At 42.6% G+C, this 23,511-nt stretch overlaps 1 protein-coding gene across 39 annotated transcripts in view; it reads left to right on the top strand.

Annotated features, from left to right (window-relative positions):
• Kcnma1 (potassium calcium-activated channel subfamily M alpha 1) overlaps positions 1-23,511 on the top strand; it is a 694,984-nt gene that overhangs the window by 589,700 nt on the left and 81,773 nt on the right. For 37 of the 39 annotated variants that reach the window (XM_032917294.1, XM_032917321.1, XM_032917309.1 and 34 more), the window contains one exon: positions 11,349-11,442. In XM_032917294.1, coding sequence (XP_032773185.1) covers positions 11,349-11,442 — 94 coding nt within the window. Of the gene's footprint in view, positions 1-6,960; positions 7,048-11,348; positions 11,443-23,511 lie in introns of all 39 variants that reach the window. The other 2 variants (XM_032917334.1, XM_032917333.1) reach the window with 1 other exon arrangement.

Raw genomic sequence — 23,511 nt, 5'->3', positions numbered from 1 at the left:
TAGGCTCAAATTATTACTAAGCAGAGCTGGGAAGATCTTACATTATATGAACTCCAATCTTCTAGGATGGGAAGTGTCTTGCCGATGCCACACATGAGATCTAGGCCTTGGAACAAGACACCAGGGCTTCTGACCATCAGACTCTGTCCCTTTCCTCTGCCAAGCTAGCTCTAGCCAGTAGGTTTAATTTACTAGGAAACCACACCAGGGGTCCCAGCCAGTGGGAGACTCAGTGATGTGTGAGATGTGCGTAACAACATTAGAGGGACTTCAAAGTCTAGTTGGGGAGCAGGACACGTTAGAACAGGAAACAAATTAATAACGGAACTAAATAAGGAGATGATAGGTAACAATATGAGAAGAGCCAAGACAGTCTTAAAGAAAGACAATCTACCTCATCTAGGAATGTTTTCTGGAAAGGGAGAGGGTAGACTGTTTCTTGAAGGCTCAGTAGTGGAAAGGAGTTATCACCTCCCCCATCCCATTTATTTGCCTGTCCTGCCAATGTATGTCTACCATCCCATGGTCTCCCAGCAGAAATCCAGGAAAAAGAGCACCTCACAGTCAGACAGCACAAATTTCCTGTAATTTAGAGGGAACCGTGGGGTTTCTTCATGTTTCTTTCCGTCTGAGTTCCATTTGTCACAGCCTCCTCCAACTGAGCTTGTTTAAAAGTTTTCTGGTTTGCTTTGTTTTATGACACTTAGCAAACCTAATTACTTGGCCTGAACAGTTCACTGGGGCCGCACAAACATGGTTCAAAGGCAACTGTTGAATAATGCAAAGGATGGGTTTGGTACAAGACACCCAACTCATTCTCCCAGTTGGACAAATGGTCAGTAGCCTATGGGAGGCAGAAAGAGAGTAGGAGCCCATTTAAATAGAGGGCTAGGTCACGTAATCATCAGAACAGACATTCACTCCCTGGCACCTGCCTCAGAAGTCAGGTGTGCTGCTGTGTACTTATAATCCTAGCATTGTAACAGCAGAAGCAGGAGGCTTCCTATGACCTGCTAACCAGCTTAGTCATTGAACTTCAAAGACTAAGGTGAGAGAGAAAGACACTTAATGTTGACCTCTGGCCTACACACACACACACACACACACACACACACACACACACACACACACACACACACACACACACACTGAGGGTGTCAGTCAGGCAAGGGAAGTACTTCCAAGATGCCCTATCATCTAGTTTTCCTGATGGGTGGGCTTCTGGTGGCTAATGGTCTGAATTACAGTGGGCAGATCCAGGCTTTGCTTCTGGCTTTGATTTTAGTGTAGTCTTGAACCAAAGAGGATGAGGCCATCTCTGGAGTCCTTTAAACCCAAGGACTATATCCCACAACTTCTCTTCACAATGTGCTGAGCAAGAAGAGACCCACTACATACTTGTATTTTTAAAATGCAGCACAGGATGTGTCCTGACAATAAATTATAGTAGAGATGGATTATGATCTGATCATTCAGCGGTGTCTTTAGAAGGTGACTATGTCCTTAAGAAACATACCATGCTAAATGTTGTGTTTAGTGTAAAATCACAATCCCAACTGTTCCTCGACTCTCAAGGTTAAAAACATCCCATATTTCTAAAGGGCTCTGTCAGGACATTTTTCACTGGGTACCTGGATTGCACTAAAAAAATCCATGCACTTCGCTTTTATCTAAGTTTCAGAGAAATATCGTGTTAACCATCTGGAATACATATTAGGATTCTAGGGGCTCTTGACACAATGAACTCCACAGCAGATACAGTGTTTATGGATGAGCTAATAGTGATAATATTAATGATCTTTATTTGTATAATACATGGTTTAGAAAACAGCTCTATGTAGACACACTTGGATTCACAGCTAGTCTTTGGGAGGCAGAATCAGTGAACCAAGCACTAATTTTAAAAACAGAAACAGCAAAGCGAAAACAGAAATAAAAGTATGATTGACATCTGCTAGTCATATTAATTTGAAGCTGTTTAGGGGGAGGGGAAAACAGAAAGAAGGTGAGATATCAGTCAAAACATACCAGCTAATAGGAACTCACAACCCAAAATGAGAATGTAAACCAGCATCGCAGTAACTGGGAGCAGTTGACATGGGGTTGCACTGGTGTCTGCAAGAGGCCTGACACCATCTCTTTTTCTGTTTCTCACCCTGGGCAGGTGGCAAGACTCAGGTTCCTAGGTAGGATGATCCTTTCTCCACTCCTTTGGATATCTGACAATTTGTAAACTCAGGAGGAAGCCTGTGTTGTAAGGGCTGTCCTTAACAATCTCATGCACACAGCGTGAAGTGATCCAAAGAAATAACCCACTGGTTATGTTTACCTCATACCACTCTGTTGGGTGGTGGAAACAGCAACTCGAATGCCCTTGAGGAATGGGCAGGGCCAGGGTCGGGAGAGGGTGCAGCCAATTTTAAGAGCATATCTGAAATCTCAGGAGTCAAGAATATCATGTAATATCTTTAAATAAGGAAAATGAAGGGAAGATCATAATGAAGAAAATCTCATCTTTTTTAAGGATGACCCAGTAAACTAGGTTTAATGCCAGTGTTTAGCCACAGAATCTAACAGGGAGTTAGATTCCAACAGAAAGCTAGGAGCTTTGGTCACCCATGTGAGTCCTTTCAATATGCAAAGTGCAGTGTCTGGCATCTCAACAGGAATTTTCCTCACGACGATATAAATGTAACCTACACAATAATAAGCCATATTAAAAGGAAGTCTGTTTTCGGGTACCACACATTCCAATATATTGCTTTGTTTCTTTGTTAAATGTATGAACTGAGAATTGCAACCCTGCCATTCACAATGATGGTTTTAGACACAAGGCTCAAAAATATCAGCACTAACCTTAAAATAAGTAAGATAGATAGATAAACAAATAAATAAATAAATGAGGATGCTTATAGATTACTCGTCATCAGTCTGTAGGCTCCAGCTGATGATTTTATTAAGGATGCAGCAGGAAGGAAAGAATCAAGGATAATTATAAATTCATAAATACATAATTCATTGGCATGAGATGATTTTAATGGGATGGATGCTGGGTTTTCTCTTTCTTCAAGAAAATAACGTCAGTGCTCTGATTAAAGCCCATAATCTGGCCTCTATGAAATACTTGCCAAACGGATGGGGTGCATTTTCTTCTCTGAAACCACCTTTGATAAGAAACGCATTACAAACTCATCAGTTTGGCTTCCTGTTAACAAAGAGACAGCAGCCGTCTGGATCATTCTGGATTCGCAGTGAAACTGCCACACCATGTATCCTCCATCTAACGCTATGCCAGTTTGACAAGGGGCAGACGAATCCAGGAGTTACTACGCAGGGGTTTAAATCTATGCGGCAGCTGACGGTTGAAATAATCATCTGTATATCGCTCTGAGCTAGCCGGGGAAAGGTTGAAACTGTATATTTTCAACATATCTACTCTAATGGTTAATCTGTTGTCTTGTACGGACTCTCACAGGGTGGACTGGCAGCACACACTGACAGCTTAGAGGAATTACTAACAGAGGACGGGCTGAGCCTTGACTCTCTGAGCACCTGGTAGATGAATTTAAAGTAGTTTGATTGAAAAAGGTGGAACTCACCTGACTCAAGTCCTCCAAACATGAAGGGACCAGCGGGGCCCATAGCAGGTTGGTTCCTAGGGACAGCAGTGTCACGAAATGACCTCTATCTGCCTCCAAGTCCTTAGATTGTGTGCTTCAATATAATAAGACTCTGACCCTTATTGTATTGCTTGCCTGTTTGGGAAGGTGGGAAAGTATAGCGTCCCTTGGAAAGGTCAGAAGCTGGACAGATGTGCAGAGGAGTCCGCCGAAGGCATCGACACAGTTTTTCTGCCACGGGTCAGCTGGTTAATATCTTAAGCTTCGTAGGCTGTATGGTCTCTATTGAAGTTATAAAGTTACTCAACATTGTTATAGAAGGAGAGAAGCTAGGGACAATAGGGAAATAAATGATGGTAGCTCTGGTCACGTATAATTTTATTTATAAAGACTAAAACTGGAATTTTGTTTTGTTTTGTTCCTGGTACTCTTAATAGAATCCAGGCTGGCACCAAACCCTGATCATCCTGCCTCAGTCTTTGAAGTGTAAGATTATATTCCCTCCCATGACTACCTGACATCTTTTTAATATTGTAGGAAATATTATCCTTATAGTTTTCACCAATCATTTAAGCATGTGAGAGGCCACTGTTTATTGACCCTGGACATGAAAGAGCCTTGAGAAGAAGGCAGCTGCTGGTGCCAGGAGCTGAGCAATCTTCATTCATGCTCTAAATGACCTACCAAACATGACCATCACACAGTAGGGCTACAAGCAAAAATCAGTTCTACCTTTGGCCTGCTGGCCTTTCCATCCACTTGACTTGAGGAAGAAGGTGCTGAGAGGGGAGGGGATTAGGGTTGATCTGTTTTATTGATCTCTGTTCAAGTCCTGCCCTAGTTTGGTTCAAATGAATTAAAAGTGGTCTTCTTGCTCCCGTGGCACTCTCTCTACTCCACTAGAATCACTCAGGGATGTTCTTGCATTCCTCGTTTCACTTGTGTGCTTCCTCCTCTAATTCCATTGTCCACATCTGTGTATTTTTGCTGAGAGGCTAACACCTAGGAATTTCGCCTGAGCCTCCTTTGTACTGGAGGCAATGGGGAAGCCTGTTCTAAGACCAAAGGGAAAAAAAAAAGAAGGAAAAGGGAAAAGGGCAAAAAAGTCTCCAAAAGGAGGGAAGTGTGTGATGGGCAAATACAGCAGGGTCAGAGTTCAGGGAAGATGTATGATCTGAGATTCTAGATGCAATGCTTTCTGAGTGATGTTCATCACTCCTCTACTGTGATGCAAATGAGGCAGAGGCTTGTTGTTTGAGAGCTACAATTGGATGGAATTTGTGGTTACCATTGGTGTACTCAGTCTACCTAGTTTGAGTCTAAAGAAGCCTTCATTCCTATTTATAGAAAGAAATTACAGTGAAAGTCACATGGATCCTGTTAACATATTCATGTAGTATTTTTTTTCTCTCTCTCATGTAGGAGCTGAATTCCTTCATTACTCTATATTGATGGACTCAAACTTACACAATTCAGGTTTCCTAGGCAGTGAATAGAGCCAGAAATATACCCTGTGATTAACTTCTACATAACCTATTGTTCCTTAAAGTCTCCCTTCCTATTCTTCTATTAGCAGTACAAAAGCCAGAAATGGAAAAATCACCAACAAACCCTCCCCTCTCTGCCCTACCAGCTCTCCAAGGGGCGGGTGTTCCTTGTACCCTGTTAGTGGAATACAGCCACCCATTTTCATTTTATATAATGACAGATTCCTTTAATAACTTACACCCTCTGAGATTTCCAAATAAATCTGTTTCCTGTTTTTTCAGCTACAGGTTATGAGATTGCCTAGCTGGATAATGTACAGGAAGATGTGGCTGTCCAATTTTAGGGAGTTTTGTATGTTCGAGACAGTATGGTGGTGGGACAACATCCTTCATCTTGTCATTTGTATATCAATATCTTGCCATGATCTTTCACAACCACTTTCCTTGAGGATCTTAGTAGGGGTACTGTGAGGAGTTCTTGGATGCTATATCCCCTGATTGTCAGATCGGTCATTCTCATCCTAAGGATGAGTTCTCTAAGTCCCCTACCCTTTGTCTTAGGGGTGTGTATTGCTCAGTCTCATTAGAGGACTCATGGCTTCATCCTGCATCAACAGTCAGGTACTAGCATGAACAGTCATGGTACCTAGCCTACATTATGGGTTATCTGTCTGGGATTTATTATCATTGCTTTTCAGTCATTTCTTAAGGATACACCCATTTCCTGTTACTGGGTCTGTGTATATATGACAGGCTGCTGAGGGGGTTGCGGGGGTGGGGGGGATCTTGTCATTTAGGACACATTTTCCCCTAGTGTCCACATTATAAACACCCAAGTTTTAATTAGTTCAGACTTCTTGGTGGAGAGAAGGCCTTTACATTTCTCAGGAAATTCAGTCAGCCAAGGAGCTTCTTCCCACAGTGGCTCTCAGCACAGAATGATAACATCACTGGGGCTTCTGTGCTTTGTCTTGGAGATGAAAGGAAGCATGCTGCTATTAACCTTGATGGCGGCAAGGTGTCACTGTTTGTGCTTTCACTGTTTACCCTCAGTGTTTGCCAGAGAGAAGTTGTATACCCAACAGGACCACTCAGAAAGTACTCATGTCTTTCTGATGGCACTGAAATCACAGTGAAATGAGACACATCACAATCTCCCCCTTTCTAGTGATGCTGTGGATAGAACCTAGGCTATCATTCATGCTAAGCAAGCACTCTACCTCTGAACTCTACCTTGAAACGTCTGGTTACACTACTCTTTCTGAGTATTCAATGCACAACATTTAGATTTAGACCAAGTTGAACAGTGATATCAAAACCAAGATGGCTGATCAGGTTGACAGTCTGGGATGAGAATCTATAGTTTAACACTTAGGGATAAAGACTTGAGCCATGAGCAGTGTTGAACAGAACTTTCTACAGCTCTTCCCAGAAGATAATACCCCTGATCCTAATGAGATACTAGTTTTGGTGTGTGTGTGTGTGTGTGTGTGTGTGTGTGTGTGTGTGTGTGTGTGTGTGTGTATGTGTGTGTGTGTGTGTGTGTGTGTTAGTTATAGGGAAGAAGAGGAACTCTATATTTCTGGAAATTTCAATTTCTACACAAAGGAGAATGTCTTTTTAAGTCTTAGATTTCACTGATCTAGAAAGTATTTTAGGTAGTCAATGGAGGTTGAGGGGGTGGAGGAGGTGGGGAGGGGAGAAGAACCTGCTATTCGGTCACAAGGGAGAAACTTTCATTCTAACACAAAATGATGGTTGTATTTAGTGCTAAAAACCAGTTGGTAACTTTTGTAATGAATAATTTCATTCGGGATTAATTCCAATTTTCTTCTTTCCTTATTGTTTGGCAGTCAAGGTTGAAGCTAGAGCACGCTATCACAAAGACCCATTTGTGCACAAGAATGCAACTCCCAATTCTCAACACATGCCCAAGCCAGGTGAAGGAGTGCTGGGCTTTGTCTCAATGTTTAACAATTGCTGGTACCCCTCAGCTCACACTAAGCTCAGTTGAAGAAGACAGAGGACTACTGTGGCTTTCAGCATGCATTTAACTTCTTTGGGATAGAAAATTTGAAACAGAAAGGCCATTAAAAAAACAAAAAAAAACAATGGATAATCACGAAAACAACCCATTTTCCAACTAGCAGCTTGTGCCCTGATTTCAGTAGGAAGCCCCTTCATATTGATGCCTTTGTGTTCAATGCCACTATGCATGCCATTTATTCTGAGTGACTCCAGTGTGAATATGACATTACTAATGATCTGCTAAGTGTGTGCAGATGTGTGTTAACCCAGATGTGGTCATTAATAACGTAATGGAGATAGCTGTTCGTCTCATGTTTATGAGTTGTTACCTTTTATTATTTTTCTGAGTTTATTTGCTTGGAGCTATTTTTTAACTCCAGCCAACAAACCCACCTTTAAATCTCAGAGCTTCATCCCCGCCCCATCTACCCCACCCTCCTTAATCTCCTGGGGAAAACAGGGAAAAGGGAAAATGCCCCAGGCTGAGGGACTGGTGGATTTATCCCATGTTAGTATTACTTGGGCAAACTGAAAGTCAGAGTCATTATTATCCATTCCACTTCAATGACCCTTACAAGAAGCATCAGTGGTCTCCAGCATAATACTTGTAGTCTGGAGAGGGAGACAAAAGCAGGGATTTCTTTAAAAAGAAATCTACTAAAATATCTGATCATTTTCAAGTAAGCCCCAGCTCCTGGCCAGTGTTTCTGGAAGATGTTGCTTTGCTCTTGCTTAAAAACAGAATGCTGATGAGAAGGGACTGAAATGTTGTTACAGATGTTCGGCTCTGCATTAAGGCTGTTGGAATTACCGCCACATCTTAAATCAATTCCCAGAGCATTGTCTGGAGGTTATGTCACTGAAATAATGAATCCTCTTTAGTCAAGAAAACGCAAACATGTTAAAACATCATTGTAAGTTTAAATTAAACTCCAGCGCAAACCAGGGGATCTGAAGCCTCATTAGACCTGCCTGACATTTTCCTAAAGCTGACTCTTCTCCCCAAACTGTAAAACTGTTAGATTCAAGGCCTATTAGACAAGAGAGCGCTGGGAAGTTACAACAGAACATTAAGTGTTATACTTAGGGATGTGCAAAAACAAGCCCTTGAATTTTACGAGGGCTCGAAGACTAGGGAGAGTTTGGCTCCTATAAAAATTCCACATTAGATTCCCGAACTTGTTTGTGTTTTAAAGGAGCTGGCAATTCAGGTTTCCTTAAAGGAACATGTCTTCATTCAGCCTGCTCTGCATGGAGACAAGGGAAAATTCTAGAAAGCAGATTGCAATTAGCCAGGAAGCAGGTTAGATACAAGCCTGTGATTCTTTGTGCTCCTAAGGCAATGGTTCCCTGCTTGAACATGTTTGTCTTTCATGAAAGTAAGTAAACTTAGGTCTCTCTTTTAATTCCATTTTCATTTCTCATGTAATCATAGAAGCCATGAAATAAGAATTATATCTGAGAGATCAGCTCCTTTTCCTAGAACTGCTTTCTGTAAATATGCAAACATTGGTGGAATCCAGAGAGAGGATAATAATTAAATATATTTCAAGTTCCTCTTAGTAAAGAGAACTTATCCTTGATCCTCTTGTGCGACCTAAGCCATATGTAATGTTCTCCATTACACAACATTCGTATATTTAAGCCGAGGACATTTTCCATCCCAGCTCTTCAGGGACCAGATTTCCAGGCTCTGGGTAAAGCTTTGAACATGGTTCCATTGAAGTGAGCAAATCCCAGTCTAAATGTGCTATGATTATGATGGATGATCTCTCAGAGTCAAAATGAAAATAAATAGTCTCCTCGCATGGAAGCAGGCATTAGACTCTTTCCACGATGAGGTGTCTCCCCAGAGTTGGCTAACGCATAGTAACTTGCAGATCTCACATCTGAAGAGCCAAGCCAGCCAACAGCAGTGACTGGGTAAATGGGAAGTGTGCTTAACTGAAGAGGATGCTTTATTAGAGACCTGGAGCTAACGGGGAAAGAAGAGTTAAGCAAAGAATGCAGCAGATCAGTCAGCGAAAGTGACAAATAGAGACTCTGTCCATAATTTGTCACAGCCATGATAACAGGCAGTGAACTCAGGTAAACCCAGCCATTGTTGACTAGGCTAGATGGAAGATCTTTTGGGATGTTGCACTATAAGCGTATGAAAGGAAAAGTAGTTTGTACTTCCCAATAAACATATTCATGAATTCACATAAAAACTCATTGAAGCGGTGCGCTAGCAACGACCCAGGGCACCCTCTTGCAGTGGAATGTGGCCCCGAACACTAAAAGACAGCCTTGTATTATTCGAAGAATCGATGTAAGACCACCTTTGGCAGCCTAAGCCAGAAAAATGCAAACGTCTACCCAGGCATTTGTGTGAGCAGGTACACTCACGTACACTTTATCCTACCTCGAATTGCTTTGGATGCCTACCCCCTAGCCTCAGAAAGGAAGATGAATTCAGGTCAAAGCCAGAGTGCCTGTTTGCTGGCTGAGAGATGCATATCAACTCTAAGTGATTTTTTTCAATACCATTTATGTGGCTTGTATTTATTTCCTTTAATCTTTTAAGTGCTGTTTAGTCTCCGTGTGATTTGCTGTGGATACTCATTTCTGATAAGATACGATATCCTCCCAGCCACATAGTCCTAGCTTGGAGCGCTAAGTGACTGATAGAGTCTCAGCCTGAGTGGAGCCTAGGGTGGGAGGTGGGGGTGAGAGTGCGGAGGGAGCAGGAACAGGGTTGTGAGCAAAGGCCCTTTCTGTCCTTGATTCCACCTCGTGTTCTTCTTGCCTTGATATACCTTTTGCCTTGGGTCAGTCAGCATGAGGTAACCCCAAGTTGACAGTAGAGCAGGTACTCATAAGAAGCGGGAGATTCTGAAGCTAGTTTGGAGTATGGTTAGATTGTTCGAATCCCTTTGGTGCTGTGTGTCCTAACTGCCTATGTCTATTTAGAGTTTTCAGGCAAGTGCTGTAGGATGCATGTTCTGTTACCGGTCCTCTGGACAATAGGAAGCAACTGAGCTGGCCTGTCCCCACCCACCCCCACCCCCATCTAAAGCTCATGCATATTAACATATACCGAGCTTCTTTCGATGTCATTACTAATATTTCTCTTCTTAGCTTTAAGGTAACTTCCATGCATTCTGAGTTCCAGGGCTGTTTCCTCCTAGTACGTATGGCAGTCACCTCTAAGAATCGGAGGATCCTAGAGCTCCTTCTCGACATCACAGCTTTTGCCTGGACTGTGTGGGGTTGGGGAGAGCAGGACTAGAATTTTGTTGCACATGCCCCTTGGATGACAGGCTGGGCAAAGTATCTGCTAATTATCCAGCATTTCTCCTTACCAACCAAGGATGGTGCAGGCTAACCCATATCCGGGACTTCTTAGTGGGTATCCGGACAAAAAGCAGCAGAGTTCATTGCTCTGTGTTGTCTGTGAGTGAAGCTTCACATTGCTTAGTGGTCTGTGTGGTTTAGACATTTAGAAAGCAGTCTGTGATTTCCAGTCCCTCTCTGCTACCCTCCATCTCCACCCGCTATACCATTAAGAGGTATCATTCAGTGGCCACCTCTTTCTTCATGCCAATGTTCTTCATCAGAACCAAGTACCCTCCCTGGCACAGCTGCAGGAAGGAGGGCTGAGCTGGGCTGGGGACTCTTGAGCCTACATGCACTAGTGTCCCAGGCCATTGTGAACCATGGGCAGCCAAGGCCTGGAATCTCTGCCTCTCCTCAAGGTTCTTGCTGCCAGTTAAGTTGGTTCATTTGGAAAGGCAGCAGGCAGGCAATGAATCTGCTACCTCAAATACAACTCTATTTCTGATTTTAGTTACCAGAAAAGTCATTTCAATTGTTCAACCAAGCAAAGTATTAACTCTTAACCAAAATTAACTCAAGAATAATGATGTGACTCTTTCGTGTGTAGATAAATCACTATTTCTCACCTTTCTTAATATGCCAGGGCATTTATATATTGTTCTAGTTTGTTTACAGTGCATGCTCAAGGGTTGGTGCATAAAGCAATAGCGCTTCAACCTCCTCTCAGCTGGTCTCTCTGACTAACTCATCCAGTCTTTGTCATGGGGCCTCTAAAGACAGCCCTGCCTCTCTAGTGAGTGACTGAGCCTTGAATGTGTGTCCTTTGATATCTTGCTTGTGTTTCACAGTCTGCCCTCAAACTGTTCATAATCTCACAAGCTGCCTGTATTTGCAGTTGAAGATGAGCAACCGCCAACACTGTCACCAAAAAAAAAACAACGTAATGGGGGCATGAGGAACTCACCCAACACATCCCCGAAGCTGATGAGGTAAGCGGATCCCCTTCAACCTCAGCATGGTCACCTCCCCAGCTCCTTCCTTGGCTTTCCCACCTGCCCAAGCCCAGGCCCAGACCTCCCTCCCGAGTCAGCTCCATGGGGGGAGGGGAGCGAGATCGTTCGATAGCTTCTTAAAGACTAGAGTATTTATTCTGTCAGCTTGTCAGCAGTTAATGATAGAGCTGAAAAAATTCTGTCACGAAAAACAGTTTGAAAAGCTGTTTGAAAAATACATAGGCTTTAAAGTCTTAGCTGTCACCATGTCCTGTCTGTGTGTAGTTACTAAACAGCAGTGGCACTAATGACGCTGAGAGCCAATCAGAGGGACTCTGTGGTTAGTTTGCCTGCGGCAAGACTCTTTCTGCTGGAGTCCCTCTGAGGACTGGTTTCTGTACTTAAGGCCGTATGTGAGATGTATCATCACAATAAAAAATGAACCTGAAGATTACCTTCCTTTTATCCTGTCGATGGAAATCAAATTTCTGTTAATTGATTTTGACTGAGAAAAAAAAGTTTAATAATCCGTGGGCTTGCCAAAGCAAAGTTCAGAAGCAATCCAGTTCCACTCAGGTTAAAAGCAATATTAATTATGGAATTGTGTGTGTGTCTTCTTTTCTTGTTTCCTTCCTTCCTTCTTTCCTTCCTTCCTTCCTTCTTTCCTTTCTTTCTTCCTTCCATCCTTTCTCAATCTATCTCTCCTTCTCTTCCTCTTCTCCCCATTTCTGAACTATGACGTCATCTAAGAAATAGCAAATGCAACAGAATTTCAGTACAATTCTACAGGTTCCTGTTTGGAAAATTCATCTTGTGTCACCTTTGTTTCTTTGATTGTCTCCCAATCTTACCATTTGTTTTCTCAGATGTCCTAATTCTCCAACACTATAAATGACAAGGAAAGATTTCAGGGCCTGTAAAGACAGTCTAAAGGGTAAAGACATGAGTTTGATGTCCATAATGCATGGGTGCTGTGGAGAAGCCAGGTACAGACGTTCATGGGTAATCCCAAAACTAGAGAGAGGGAGTCTGGTGGATTCATAGGGCTTGTGAGCTAGCCACCCTAGACTACTTGTTAGTTCTAACTCAGTGAGAGACTGCCTCAAAAGAAAAGATTGAAGATCCCTGAGGAATAACACCAGAGGTTGTCGTCTGGTCTCCGTGTGTGTGTGTGTGTGTGTGTGTGTGTGTGTGTGTGTGAGAGAGAGAGAGAGAGAGAGAGAGAGAGAGAGAGAGAGAGAGAGAGAGACTGAGATTTCAGCACTGTAATGCTCATCCTAAATGGTCTCTTCTGTGCCTCCCTAACATTACTTGCCTCTTTCCTGACCATGGTCCCCTCTTCCTGTTATTACTGTCATGCAATATTATTTCTAATTCCCACTTCTCTGCATCCTTGCCTCCTCTGTGTCAATCTGCCTGGGACATAGATAGGGACTAGTCTTTCAGGACTGAGGACATGGATCCTCCTGGCCCCTTCTCTCTCCTTTGCTATGCTTGCACTTCTCCGTTCAGATGAAAAAGGCTTCCAGTTCCTATGCCTCTTCTGTTCAGCCTTGCTGGGGCTCTACTGATTTACATGCGTGTTTACAGTTTACGAGAAGGAATAAAAGGCACCAACTGCCAAGCCACTGGGTTTTATGACGCCAGTTGTCAGCCTAGCATCCAAGTCCTATTTACTCACCTTTAGGTAATCGGCCTATCTAATGCTAATAGTTTTCTCCATTTAAAGGAGAGAAAAGCCCAAGTGCTTCCTTTTGCCTAAATTTAGAGAAGCAAATAAATAAATAAAGAGGAATCTGAAAAATGTGAAACCTTGGGAGCCAAATTCCCTGTCCCTGTTTGCTATGTAAAGTATGACTCGCTGCTTTGATCTCGAGTAATAATAATTCTGAGGAGTTACACTGTTTTCATATGCTTCAAAGCTGTGTCAAAGTTTTGCTGCTTAAGGGTACTTCTTTATTCTGTTGGCTCTTGGGTACCAAGATGACAGGTCTCCTGTAAGAGGTGGAGGCTTTTTAAAGTCGTAGCCTTCAGCAAAACATCAAATTACCAAATCCAGGGTAACATACTTCTACACAAATGCCTTTTCTGTAGATATATTATACCATATATATTAAATACTTTAGTGTTACGTGCTACGTTTTATGTGCAATAGAAAGTGATGGTTGGAGGTAGCCTTGGGGGGACTTTTTTCCATAAGCAGAGAAAGCTAGTGTATACCGTATCAAGTATGGTTTTTACAGGACTTTCTGCCTGAAGGCCTTTGTAAATAAGTAATGATCAACAGATTGGCTGTGGGTTTTTGAAAAGCATGCCCATGTCAGTTTGCATGATGGGGGAGAATTTTCAAAGTGGATCTTGCTTTCATTGCCTGCCTGAGAGGGGCTGAGGGAGACAGTCATCCCAGGCCAGAGCTGTCTACTTCGTAGTACATCAGAATAGCTAAATGGGGGTCAGGTGGTAAGCCAAAACTTGCCAAGCTACAGAACTCAGGCTTATCATGTTGGTGCCTATGGGCTGCTGATCTCACTAAAATTACCTTCATCTGATCTGTTGTCTTACCTATTTACAATGTTCTCCATGTGACTTAACTGGGAAAAACCATCCACACAAGTGGATGATACTCCTCTTTGTCCTTGAATTCCGCCCCCACCCCAGGTGGTTAACGTTCATCATCTACTGTCAGAGATGCAGAAGCGGGGTCTGTATTGAGTCTTTTCCATTTTCCTTCATGTCCAACCTAGCAATGAAGGATCCGACCAAAGGCCCTTCTGGTTGACCTTTGAATGTATAGCACTGTTAGTGAGACTCCCAAATCCTTTTCTTTCATATCTCTTTTGCTGATTCATACCCGGATATTCTCTCCTACTTCCTCCTAACTCTTCGAATGCCCCTTTTCTATTCTTCAGGAGATGAGACTCCAAGGTCCAATTCCTTATAACAGCCCCTCCCCATACACAAATCCATAAAGAAGCTAATGACTTGTTTGAAGTGGGCTTTCCAGCATGGTTCCATGCCTCACTTTTGAGCAGAATCAATCATTCTTGAGTGTGGACAGGTTTTAGTGGCCTATGGGTAGTGATATGGACAGCTTGAGAGAGACTCAGAGCCCAGAATGGCCTGTGATGGTTTATAATTTACCATACTGGCTTCTACAAATAAAACAGCCTCTAGAGTGAGGCCTTTCTCCAAATCATCTGCTGGCAGGAAATATGAGAACTCTCCACTAATGGTCCTGTCTCCTTGTTTGTTCTGGTGTCAGGCTCACCCTGATGTTTTAGTGGCACTTCATTCTCTATATGATCACTACATGAATAGCCTTGTTTGTGTGTATGTGTGTGCCTCTCTCTCTCCTCTCTCTCTCTCTCTCTCTCTCTCTCTCTCTCTCTGTGTGTGTGTGTGTGTGTGTGTGTGTGTGTGTGTGTGTGTGGCACACCTGTGCGCATGCATGCGTGTCGGATATGGAGGTCGATTTTAGTCAGTCTTACAGAAACAACCCTCACAGCCAGTCAGAGCCAATGGCAGTAAGGATGGACATATAATGACAGACAACCTGAACCCACCAAGAAGTGAGTCACAGTGGTCTCTGAGTCCCTTGCTCTCTCTGACATTTCCCTTTTTTGCTGGCTTCTCTTTTTTTCTTTTTAAAATTTTGTTCTTATGTATTTACATTTCAGACATTATCCCCTTTCCTGCCTCTCCGTTACCCACTCCCTCTTTGCTGGTTTCTTAACTGAAACTTATAGAAAGAACTTCTAGTTTTTACCCAGATCACACCTGCTGCCTTGTTCTCCTTCCCTGGTGGATTGCTGCTTCATAAATCCCTGGAGGTCAAGAGTTTTGTCTTTAAATAGCTCAGTCAAAGGTTGTTAACTTGAGGCCACACAGACCCCATTTGATGAAAGCTGTCTAAAAACTGAGGAAAGCAAAGTCAACCTACTGTGTAGTGAACAGTTAAAGCAGACCAATGTGTAGCTGAACCTATCCCTCCTGCCCCCACCACACACACACACACACACACACACACACACACACACACACACACACACACACACACACACATTGGGAATCTGTATCGAATCCCTTTCCATTTCTTCACAGCTGTATATAAGGAATTGTGTTCTCTGGCTCTCTTAGATGATGAGACTCTATATCTGGGCTCTCACATGTGTTCACAAATGGAACCTCAGAAAGGCTGTGTGCCTCAGGTGGTTGTTCACCTCTCAGATTTACACTCATCCCACAAATGTTCCCATGAGGACCTACTGTGTTTAAAGTGTTATGGAAAGTTTTTGAGCTTGGTGGGGTAGAAAGGAGTCTAGTCTACAAAATAATATAGGTAAGCCCATGCCACACAATCAAGGAAGAGGGTTTTATCGTGTCTGTGAACATGAAAATACTGCTGTCCCTCAGTATGGCCAAGGTTTACTTGTGAAAGATGAAGGAGGTCTAGTTTGCCAACACTTTATAGGAGACTCTCTTCTGATGTTACTATCTCCTCTGGTTCATGGTTGCTTGGACAGTATTTCCAGAGTATTGTGCATGTAAACTCATTGATAATCATAGCTCTGTAAGCAAGTATAGCTCTCTTATATGGCAGATGAAGATATAGAGAGGTGAAGTCTATCATATCTGGGGAAGTCATGTCATCAGAAAGATGGAGGAAAAAGTGACAGTGCTTCAGACCACTGTATATGTTTAGTACAGCTACAGTGATGGCTCCATGGAGTAATATCACAGGAGTTGAAAATGTATGTATGTTCTGGTCTCCCAGTCATGGAGGATCTTGCCTATTGTAGGCATCAGGAAACCCTTGCAGGTTTTTGAGGAAGTGGCTCCATAAGTTATATGTAGAAGATCATTGGTAATTTTTTTAAGCATGGCCTTGGAGTCCCCCATCAGGGCCTTTCTGTTACAATAAATGTAGATAGAGATGTTTAAAAACTCTACCCTCTGTTAGAGTTTTCTGGGTATCAAGGGACCCAGAGTTTGCTCTTGAACTATGTATCAGGCCCGAATTTGACAGTGTTCCTAAGAAGGTCACATGGCATTTCTAACATCAGTCCTAAGATGATCTGGAATAAGGCAGAGAAGCACAGACATGAGGATTTATGTGTGGTTTGTGTCAGGTAGACAATTTATAGAAAGAGATAACTCTCACCCAGGCGAGCACAGAAAATTGATGATGTCCAAAACAGAGGCATGGGGCACTTTGAGGAGCACTTCATGTCATGAAACCCAGGAAGCATTAGACCTCAGTTTGAGAGGGAAGGGAATATGACATGAAGGAACACATTATCCTCTTGGGCATTGACTGATCATTAGGTGAAATGAACTCATCTACTCGTTAAATCATATCCCTTCTCTTTTGACTCATACCTTTCATAGGGACCTTTTGTTAGATTTTTCTCACATCAGACCCTGCCATTCTGACAGATTCTAATAATAGGAAATGGTAGAATGGCCTGGAGCCCACTCAGGGTTGGGGACAGAATGCCACCCTCCCAATTTTTCCACTGGGCAGAAAAGGAAGCCAGGGACAGGTTAGCTAAATAAATCCTTCCCCTAATGCATAAACTAACAGCATGTGACAGTCCCCCATGGGACTAGAGAAGGAAAAAATCATGGGTGTCATGATTCCAGGGTTTGGATGGACGTGACACAGGAATCAGAACAAGTTAGTGCTCCACAGAAGGTCATTATTCTGTCCTGTCATTTCAGAGGTTATAGAACCAAGGACCGTGTACATTCTCCTGAGCCATTTCCTCAGGGTAACAGCGGTAACTTCCATTTTTCTCTGAAGATGATGCATAGCAAATGATGCTGTATTAGGTGGAAATGGGACACGCCAATGCAATTGGAACCAGAGAACCTGAGAGGGTACCATGTTTTCCCAGTTTCTCAAGAGCCTGGTGTGAAAGTTTTTTGTAAGTGGCTCCATGATTGTCCATCTGGCAGAAGACAGTATCTGAGTCCTAGAAAAGCCAATCTCAGAAGCAATGATGGCAGTCAAGGAGTTAGATGCAGAGTTGACAAATTCAGGCAGTTGCTGGACTACACAAATCAGAATCCTCACACCAGAATTCAAAATGTTACTTACTAAGAGCTAAAAAGTACCCAGAAGTGATGGCTAAAACCTTCTTACTAGAACCAGAACCATGAGAGAAACTTGAAGTGATAGGCTCCATCTTTCAGAAGTATTCATATTTCACACTGGAGTCCTAAGTTCCTTCATTAATAACATCTGTCTGGACCACTAAGGACATTATACCTGATCCCTCCCTGCTATGTAGTTAGGGCAGCTGGCTCTAGGAAAACTCCAGGTAGCCTTGATTGCTGAAAGACATACTTTATAGTCTCTACCCACCATGATGTCTTTCCTAATGGCATATATTCTGTGTTAACTCAAATACACTGTCTCGATTAGAAAAGCCCAGAACAAATTATCATAAGATAACAAAAGAAGTAGGTTCTTGCTAGGCATAGATTCTGGAAAGCATGCTGGGTATAGTGATGCTCGGAGAGCAGAGCACTTTGAATAGTTCTTCTTGTAAATTTGATTGCTTATTGAGAATCCACTGTGTCCTCTACTGGTTGCTAAAAATGCGAGGGGGTAGAATGGGTGAGGAAATGCAAGATCCTACTCCTATATATGTTCAGAATCAAGGTAGACACAAATCCTTTTCTTTGAATGAACAACTCACACCTCGGAAAGAATCATAAAATTCACCAAAGCTGAGGAGGACGAACATTTGAACCAGAAGATGAAGTCTAAGAAACACCCTGCAGCTCCACAGTGGTGTTCAATATTACAAATGCTCTGTGAGGGAAACATTTGCTCTTTAGATGGAAGGGTTGTGGGGGCACTCTGTTCATATTTCACCCTGATCCCCATTTCTGTAGTTCACTGCAGGATGCTGTTGGCCTCTATCCATGATGCTTGTCATGATAGAAAAGGCTTTAGTTACCATGTGATGGAACTTTAGGTCCTAAAAGGTTAAGCAGGGAGAAGGGTAAAATTCTGAAACTATGTAGTAACTTCCTTTTTTTAGGAATTTCTTGGGTTCCATGTTTTAATGTGAGTGTCTAAAGTCCAATGTTGAACTCTGGGGCTTGCTGTATTTGGCTGTAAGGGGAACTCTACTCTTTAAAATATAATTTGACTTCCTCACAGCAGGTTTTCTGGCAAAGGGGATTTGCAGTTTAACTTTAGGCTCTTGTCTTCAAGGCAAGCTTTTTGTGTTTCTGCTGTGGCAGGGCCTTTAGTTCACTTCCTGAGATTAATTGATGGCAAGTGGCCTTCCTTGCTCTGCACACCCTCAAAACAAAGATCTTTTATTCTCCTCTTGAAGTCAGGCGTGCTTAATTTCTAGCTGTGGACTTTGGAGGTAGGAATCAAGAGGTGAGGAGCAAAGGGGTGGGGGAGCCTAGCTCACTAGGGCTACTGTGTTATAAATAGTGGGCATTCCTAAACCAGCCTTCAGATCTTCGGCACATGACAAAGACTCACACAAGCCTTAATTGATTTTTGAGCCACTCCTTAGTGCATTGTCTTGACAAGGGGCTTGCGGGGTAATTTTCTACTGAGTATTCATGCAAGCTGTGCACTTCATACATACCCTTGATGTTCTTTGCCTCTCTTTACAGCTTAGGGCCTTGTGATTTGAGCTGCAGGGGAGAGGGAACAAGACACTGCTGCTGCCTCCTGCAGTAGAAGGGTGGCTTGGGGAAGTAGGGACAATCAGGACTGGCTTCTGGGCAGTCAAAGTCTTTCAAAGGATTATCCCTCTGCTCCCTGACAGTGCCACTGGAGCTATTCTGCCCCCCACCCCCACCCCCACTCCTGCCCCACTATTTCCCATCCATATACATGGCCTGTTAATAACAGAAAATGGCTATGAGTATTAGTACAATGGTCAAATGACAAACAGGGGAGGGTGCATTTTAACATAGTAATATTTATAAGATTTTAACTTATGGGAACTCTTTGTCATGGCAGTGGGAGAGCCAACAGAAGTAGTCCTATATCTTTATGGTTGACCTTTTCCACTTTGCCTTCTTCCTTTGACCATAATCAGAGCCACCAAAGCAGGACTGGATTCTAAGGCAACCATAAAGAACAGTATGGAAAGTGGCAGTAAACACTTGGTGAAGACAGGTTTGCTAAGTTCTGCACTGTATACATGATGTGCCTTTCCTTATATGATCCCTAAATTGATTCTATTTTATAATGATTGTATTTAACATTCCCATTTTACAGATTGAGAAGGTGAGGCAGAGTATAGCTTACCAAGTATGAAGCAGACCACAATCTGAATACGGATTTGCCTCTGGGGTTAGAGTCCATAGCTACCATATGAATTGCTTTTGAGGAAATAGGTGGCTTCTTGCCTTTCTTGGTATCAATCCTTAAACAATATTGGAAAAACTATACTTTCATTTCAGTTGAGCAGACGGACTAGGTGGTGACTAGGTTTCATCTTTTCTCTGGGTTAGGCTGTACTTCAGTGCAGGTTAAAGTTCAGTGAACATACCATTCAAGAGAGCCCTGCAATCAACAGAAGGAAGGAAATTCCTTTCTCAAAGTTCTTAAGGCTAAAAGTTCAAGGTCAAGACTTTAGAAGGACTGGTTATTTCTGAGGTCTCAGGGAAGGAACTGTTTTATCCTTTCTTCCCAACCTGCAGATATTTTTTTTTCTCCCATGATGTTATTGAGGCCCTTGTTCTGTTGATGTCTGAATCCAGATTCCCACTCTCTCTATGGAAGAAAGTCAAATCAGTACCCACCTGATCTTATTTTTATAAATAGCATAGCTCAAAATATGGTGATATTCTGAGGTAATAAGGATGAAGATCTCAACATGCAGATGGCACACCTGAGCCCACAGCAGTGAAGTAACAGCTATAGCTGTCACCTATTACATATATTTTCTGTCTCTTTAAAATACGACAGGAGCCCTGGCAAGTTGTAAGTGGTAAGTGGGTATCGAGTCACTTATGGAACATCTAAGGAGAGTTATGGATTGCAGTGTGGGTTGAAGAAATGCACAGTCTTTACGTGAAAGGGACTAGTATTTATTGATGGTAATCAGCTCTACTAGGTCTTACAGAGCTCACTGCAGGCCTTTGCAAGTAGCTATCATCCTTAGCCTGCAAGCTGAGATGTCAGAATGTCCTGTTCAGAAGTTTCCTTATGAAACCCATTCTCATGCATAGCAACCTCCCTGGTTCCTTCTTATTTCCCCAACCATGGCAGTGTTGACTGGTGCGCTCAATGGCAAATACATGGAGCTCTTCTCTAGAAGGACAGTTTGGAGAGTTCCTGATTTAAAAGGTGGAAATCCCTGGAGACACCCACCCCTTCTCTTTCCACCTGTATAAGGGGTCTCATGGCAGGCATAAGCCAATGAAAAACACTTGAAATTGCTACAGGAACTGACACGGTAAAGAAATACATCATGGCTGGCTCAAAATGGTCTGTTGTCGCTGGGAAAAATCATACTCTGAGCACTGCCAACACCTCACAGCAGAATCTGGTGAATACAACATTTAATGGGCCTGTAAATCCATCAGTCTCCAGCGTTCCTCACCCCGCCCTCTAACAATCTTTCTATACTTATCCACTACCTTCTAGCCTTTCATATCCTGGCACTGAGCCAATCCTTTCCAAATCCTCCTAGCTACTTCTCTTCTCAAGGAGGACCCACTCCTTCAAATCTGAAGGCCCTCTAGGCCCACCAACATTTGTAGTTGTTACCCCCAATAGTGCTAGCTCTTGTACCTTGTTTTTAAAAAAAGCAACTCCTTTTCAATATTGTATTTTATGTAACATTTTTTTTGTTTTGGCGAGCACAATGCTAGGTCATGCATTAGTTCTTTGTTTATATGAGTCAGTTAGTTAGCTCATCTTCTATTGATTGCCAGTGCATATCTAAGCAGCTCCCAGACAACTGCTCTGAGGCTTCTGTGCCTTAGACCAAGTAACAGGATACGGGACATCTCAGTCATCTCTATTGGGAACCATTTTGTGGCTGCTCAGACCTCACTCCTTTTAGTGATTCTAATAGCTGCTGATAAAACAATACTAAAATGCTTAACTGTCACAGCTTGCCATGGCTCTCCTCTCTGTTGTCCTTCCCATCAAACCTTCCCAGACCCCAAACCAATGGGGAATAAGCATTTTTTTTCTCTAAGTCTTCACATTGTCTTGTACATGATAACTATTTGTTGTAACACACACACACACACACACACACACACACACACGCTAGTGTGCCATGACCTTGGACCTATATTTTCTTTCATTCTGCTACATGTGAACCACTATTTGACATTACTACATCTTCTTTCCTGACTAACAATAGGGGTCTCATGTTTATTGATAACTTTACTGATTAAAGAAACCAAAGTTGGAACTTCTGGTGCCACATCTGGCCTTCAAAGTAAATATCTGCTCTAGGGAGATTGTTCATGTTTCTCAGGCCAGACCCTTCTAGAGAAATCCTAGATGATGTAAATTTAAATCATCAAGGTCAGACTCAGAGACCTATGTGGAAGATGCAGTATACATGGAACTCCTTGGAGATTGGTTGCATGATTTGGAATGTTAGAGCACAAACCATGGCTCTAATCCCCAGAGTCATATATAGCTGCTTTCCCTAAATTACAACCTTTGTTTGTAATTAATATTCACCATCACATTTTCCCCTCGTAATGATGGGTAGTTGACCATCCATCTTTCTTGTAGGCCACTCTTACTATGGTATATCTTCTAGGAAGAACCAAACGTTCCTAACCAAAACACATCCCTTCTTTGCCAAGGCATATATATTTTAAAGTGAATTTTTGCCAGCCTGATGTATCTTCAACCCAGCTGGTAAGATGTGAATTTAGTCCTAGATATCTCGGAAGACCAGAAGGCCCTGGAAACAGGTCCCTGGCACTTAGACGCTAAGATAACATCTTTCTGACCAACGAACAAGGGGAGGAGAATTTGAACTTGACTCTGTCTTCATGGCAGGCCTAAGAGACTTTTGCACCCCAAAACACATTCTTCAAGATATGAAAGAGACTCTCTTATCAAGCTCCTTCTCTATGGTAGCTTTGTCCACCTTCCTATGACACATGTTAGCTAGAGAACTGTTAAAGATTTCTCAAAGTTAAATAGTAAATCCCTTGATTTACTACACTGTGTGTGTGTGTGTGTGTGTGTGTGTGTGTGTGTGTGTGTGTGTATTATATGAATATGTATGTGAATGTTGGGGTTGGTCACCCATGCATGTTCATATAGAGAAGAGAGCTTGAGGTCATATGTCTTCATTATTTTCCACATTAATTTTTGATGCACGTTGCATCAGGAACCTTACCAACTAGGCTATGCTGGCTAGCCAGTGAGCTTCCAGAATTCACCTGTCTTGTCCTGCCATTTCTTGGGATTTAGTCATGAGTCATGGTTTTGTAGGTGCTGGGAATCCGAAGTAAGGTCCTTATGCTTGCACATCGAGGTCTTTCCACCAAACCCCTGAACCATCTAATTATGCTTTCATTGTGTTCCATGACCAGGTCAAATTGGCAACTGCCTTTTTCGTTAATAATTGTCCTTTTTTTTTAGCATTCAAAATTTTATTTATTTACTGTATATAAGGGGAAGCTATGGGTCCATCTATAGTATGTGGGGGTAGGAGCACAAATGCCATAGTGTGTGTGTGTGTGTGTGTGTGTGTGTGTGTGTGTGTGTGTGTGTGTGTAGACAACCACAGACAGTGAGTTCTTTCTATATACCTTACATGGCCTCTAGGGATCACACTCAAATGTCAAATGGTTGCATGGAAAGTACCTTTGCCCACTGATCTATTTCAGTGACCCTGATTTCAGCACATTTGGACTTGGCTTTATATGTGAGAGGTGTCCTGGTAGTTTACAGCCTCTCAAGACCTGTCACCAACTGGGCTACTGAGATTCTACTCTGAATTGGGTTGTCCTGCTTCTTTAAAGATCAGCTGTGACAGTTTCTGCAGTAATCTAGCATGCTCCTTGAAGATGACACCACAGAATCGCATCACATGG

Source organism: Rattus rattus, chromosome 12 (assembly GCF_011064425.1).
Source record: "Rattus rattus isolate New Zealand chromosome 12, Rrattus_CSIRO_v1, whole genome shotgun sequence".
Lineage (NCBI taxonomy): Eukaryota > Metazoa > Chordata > Mammalia > Rodentia > Muridae > Rattus > Rattus rattus.
The sequence above is the reverse complement of the archived record's forward strand: the minus strand, read 5'-3'. Positions and strand labels throughout refer to the sequence as shown.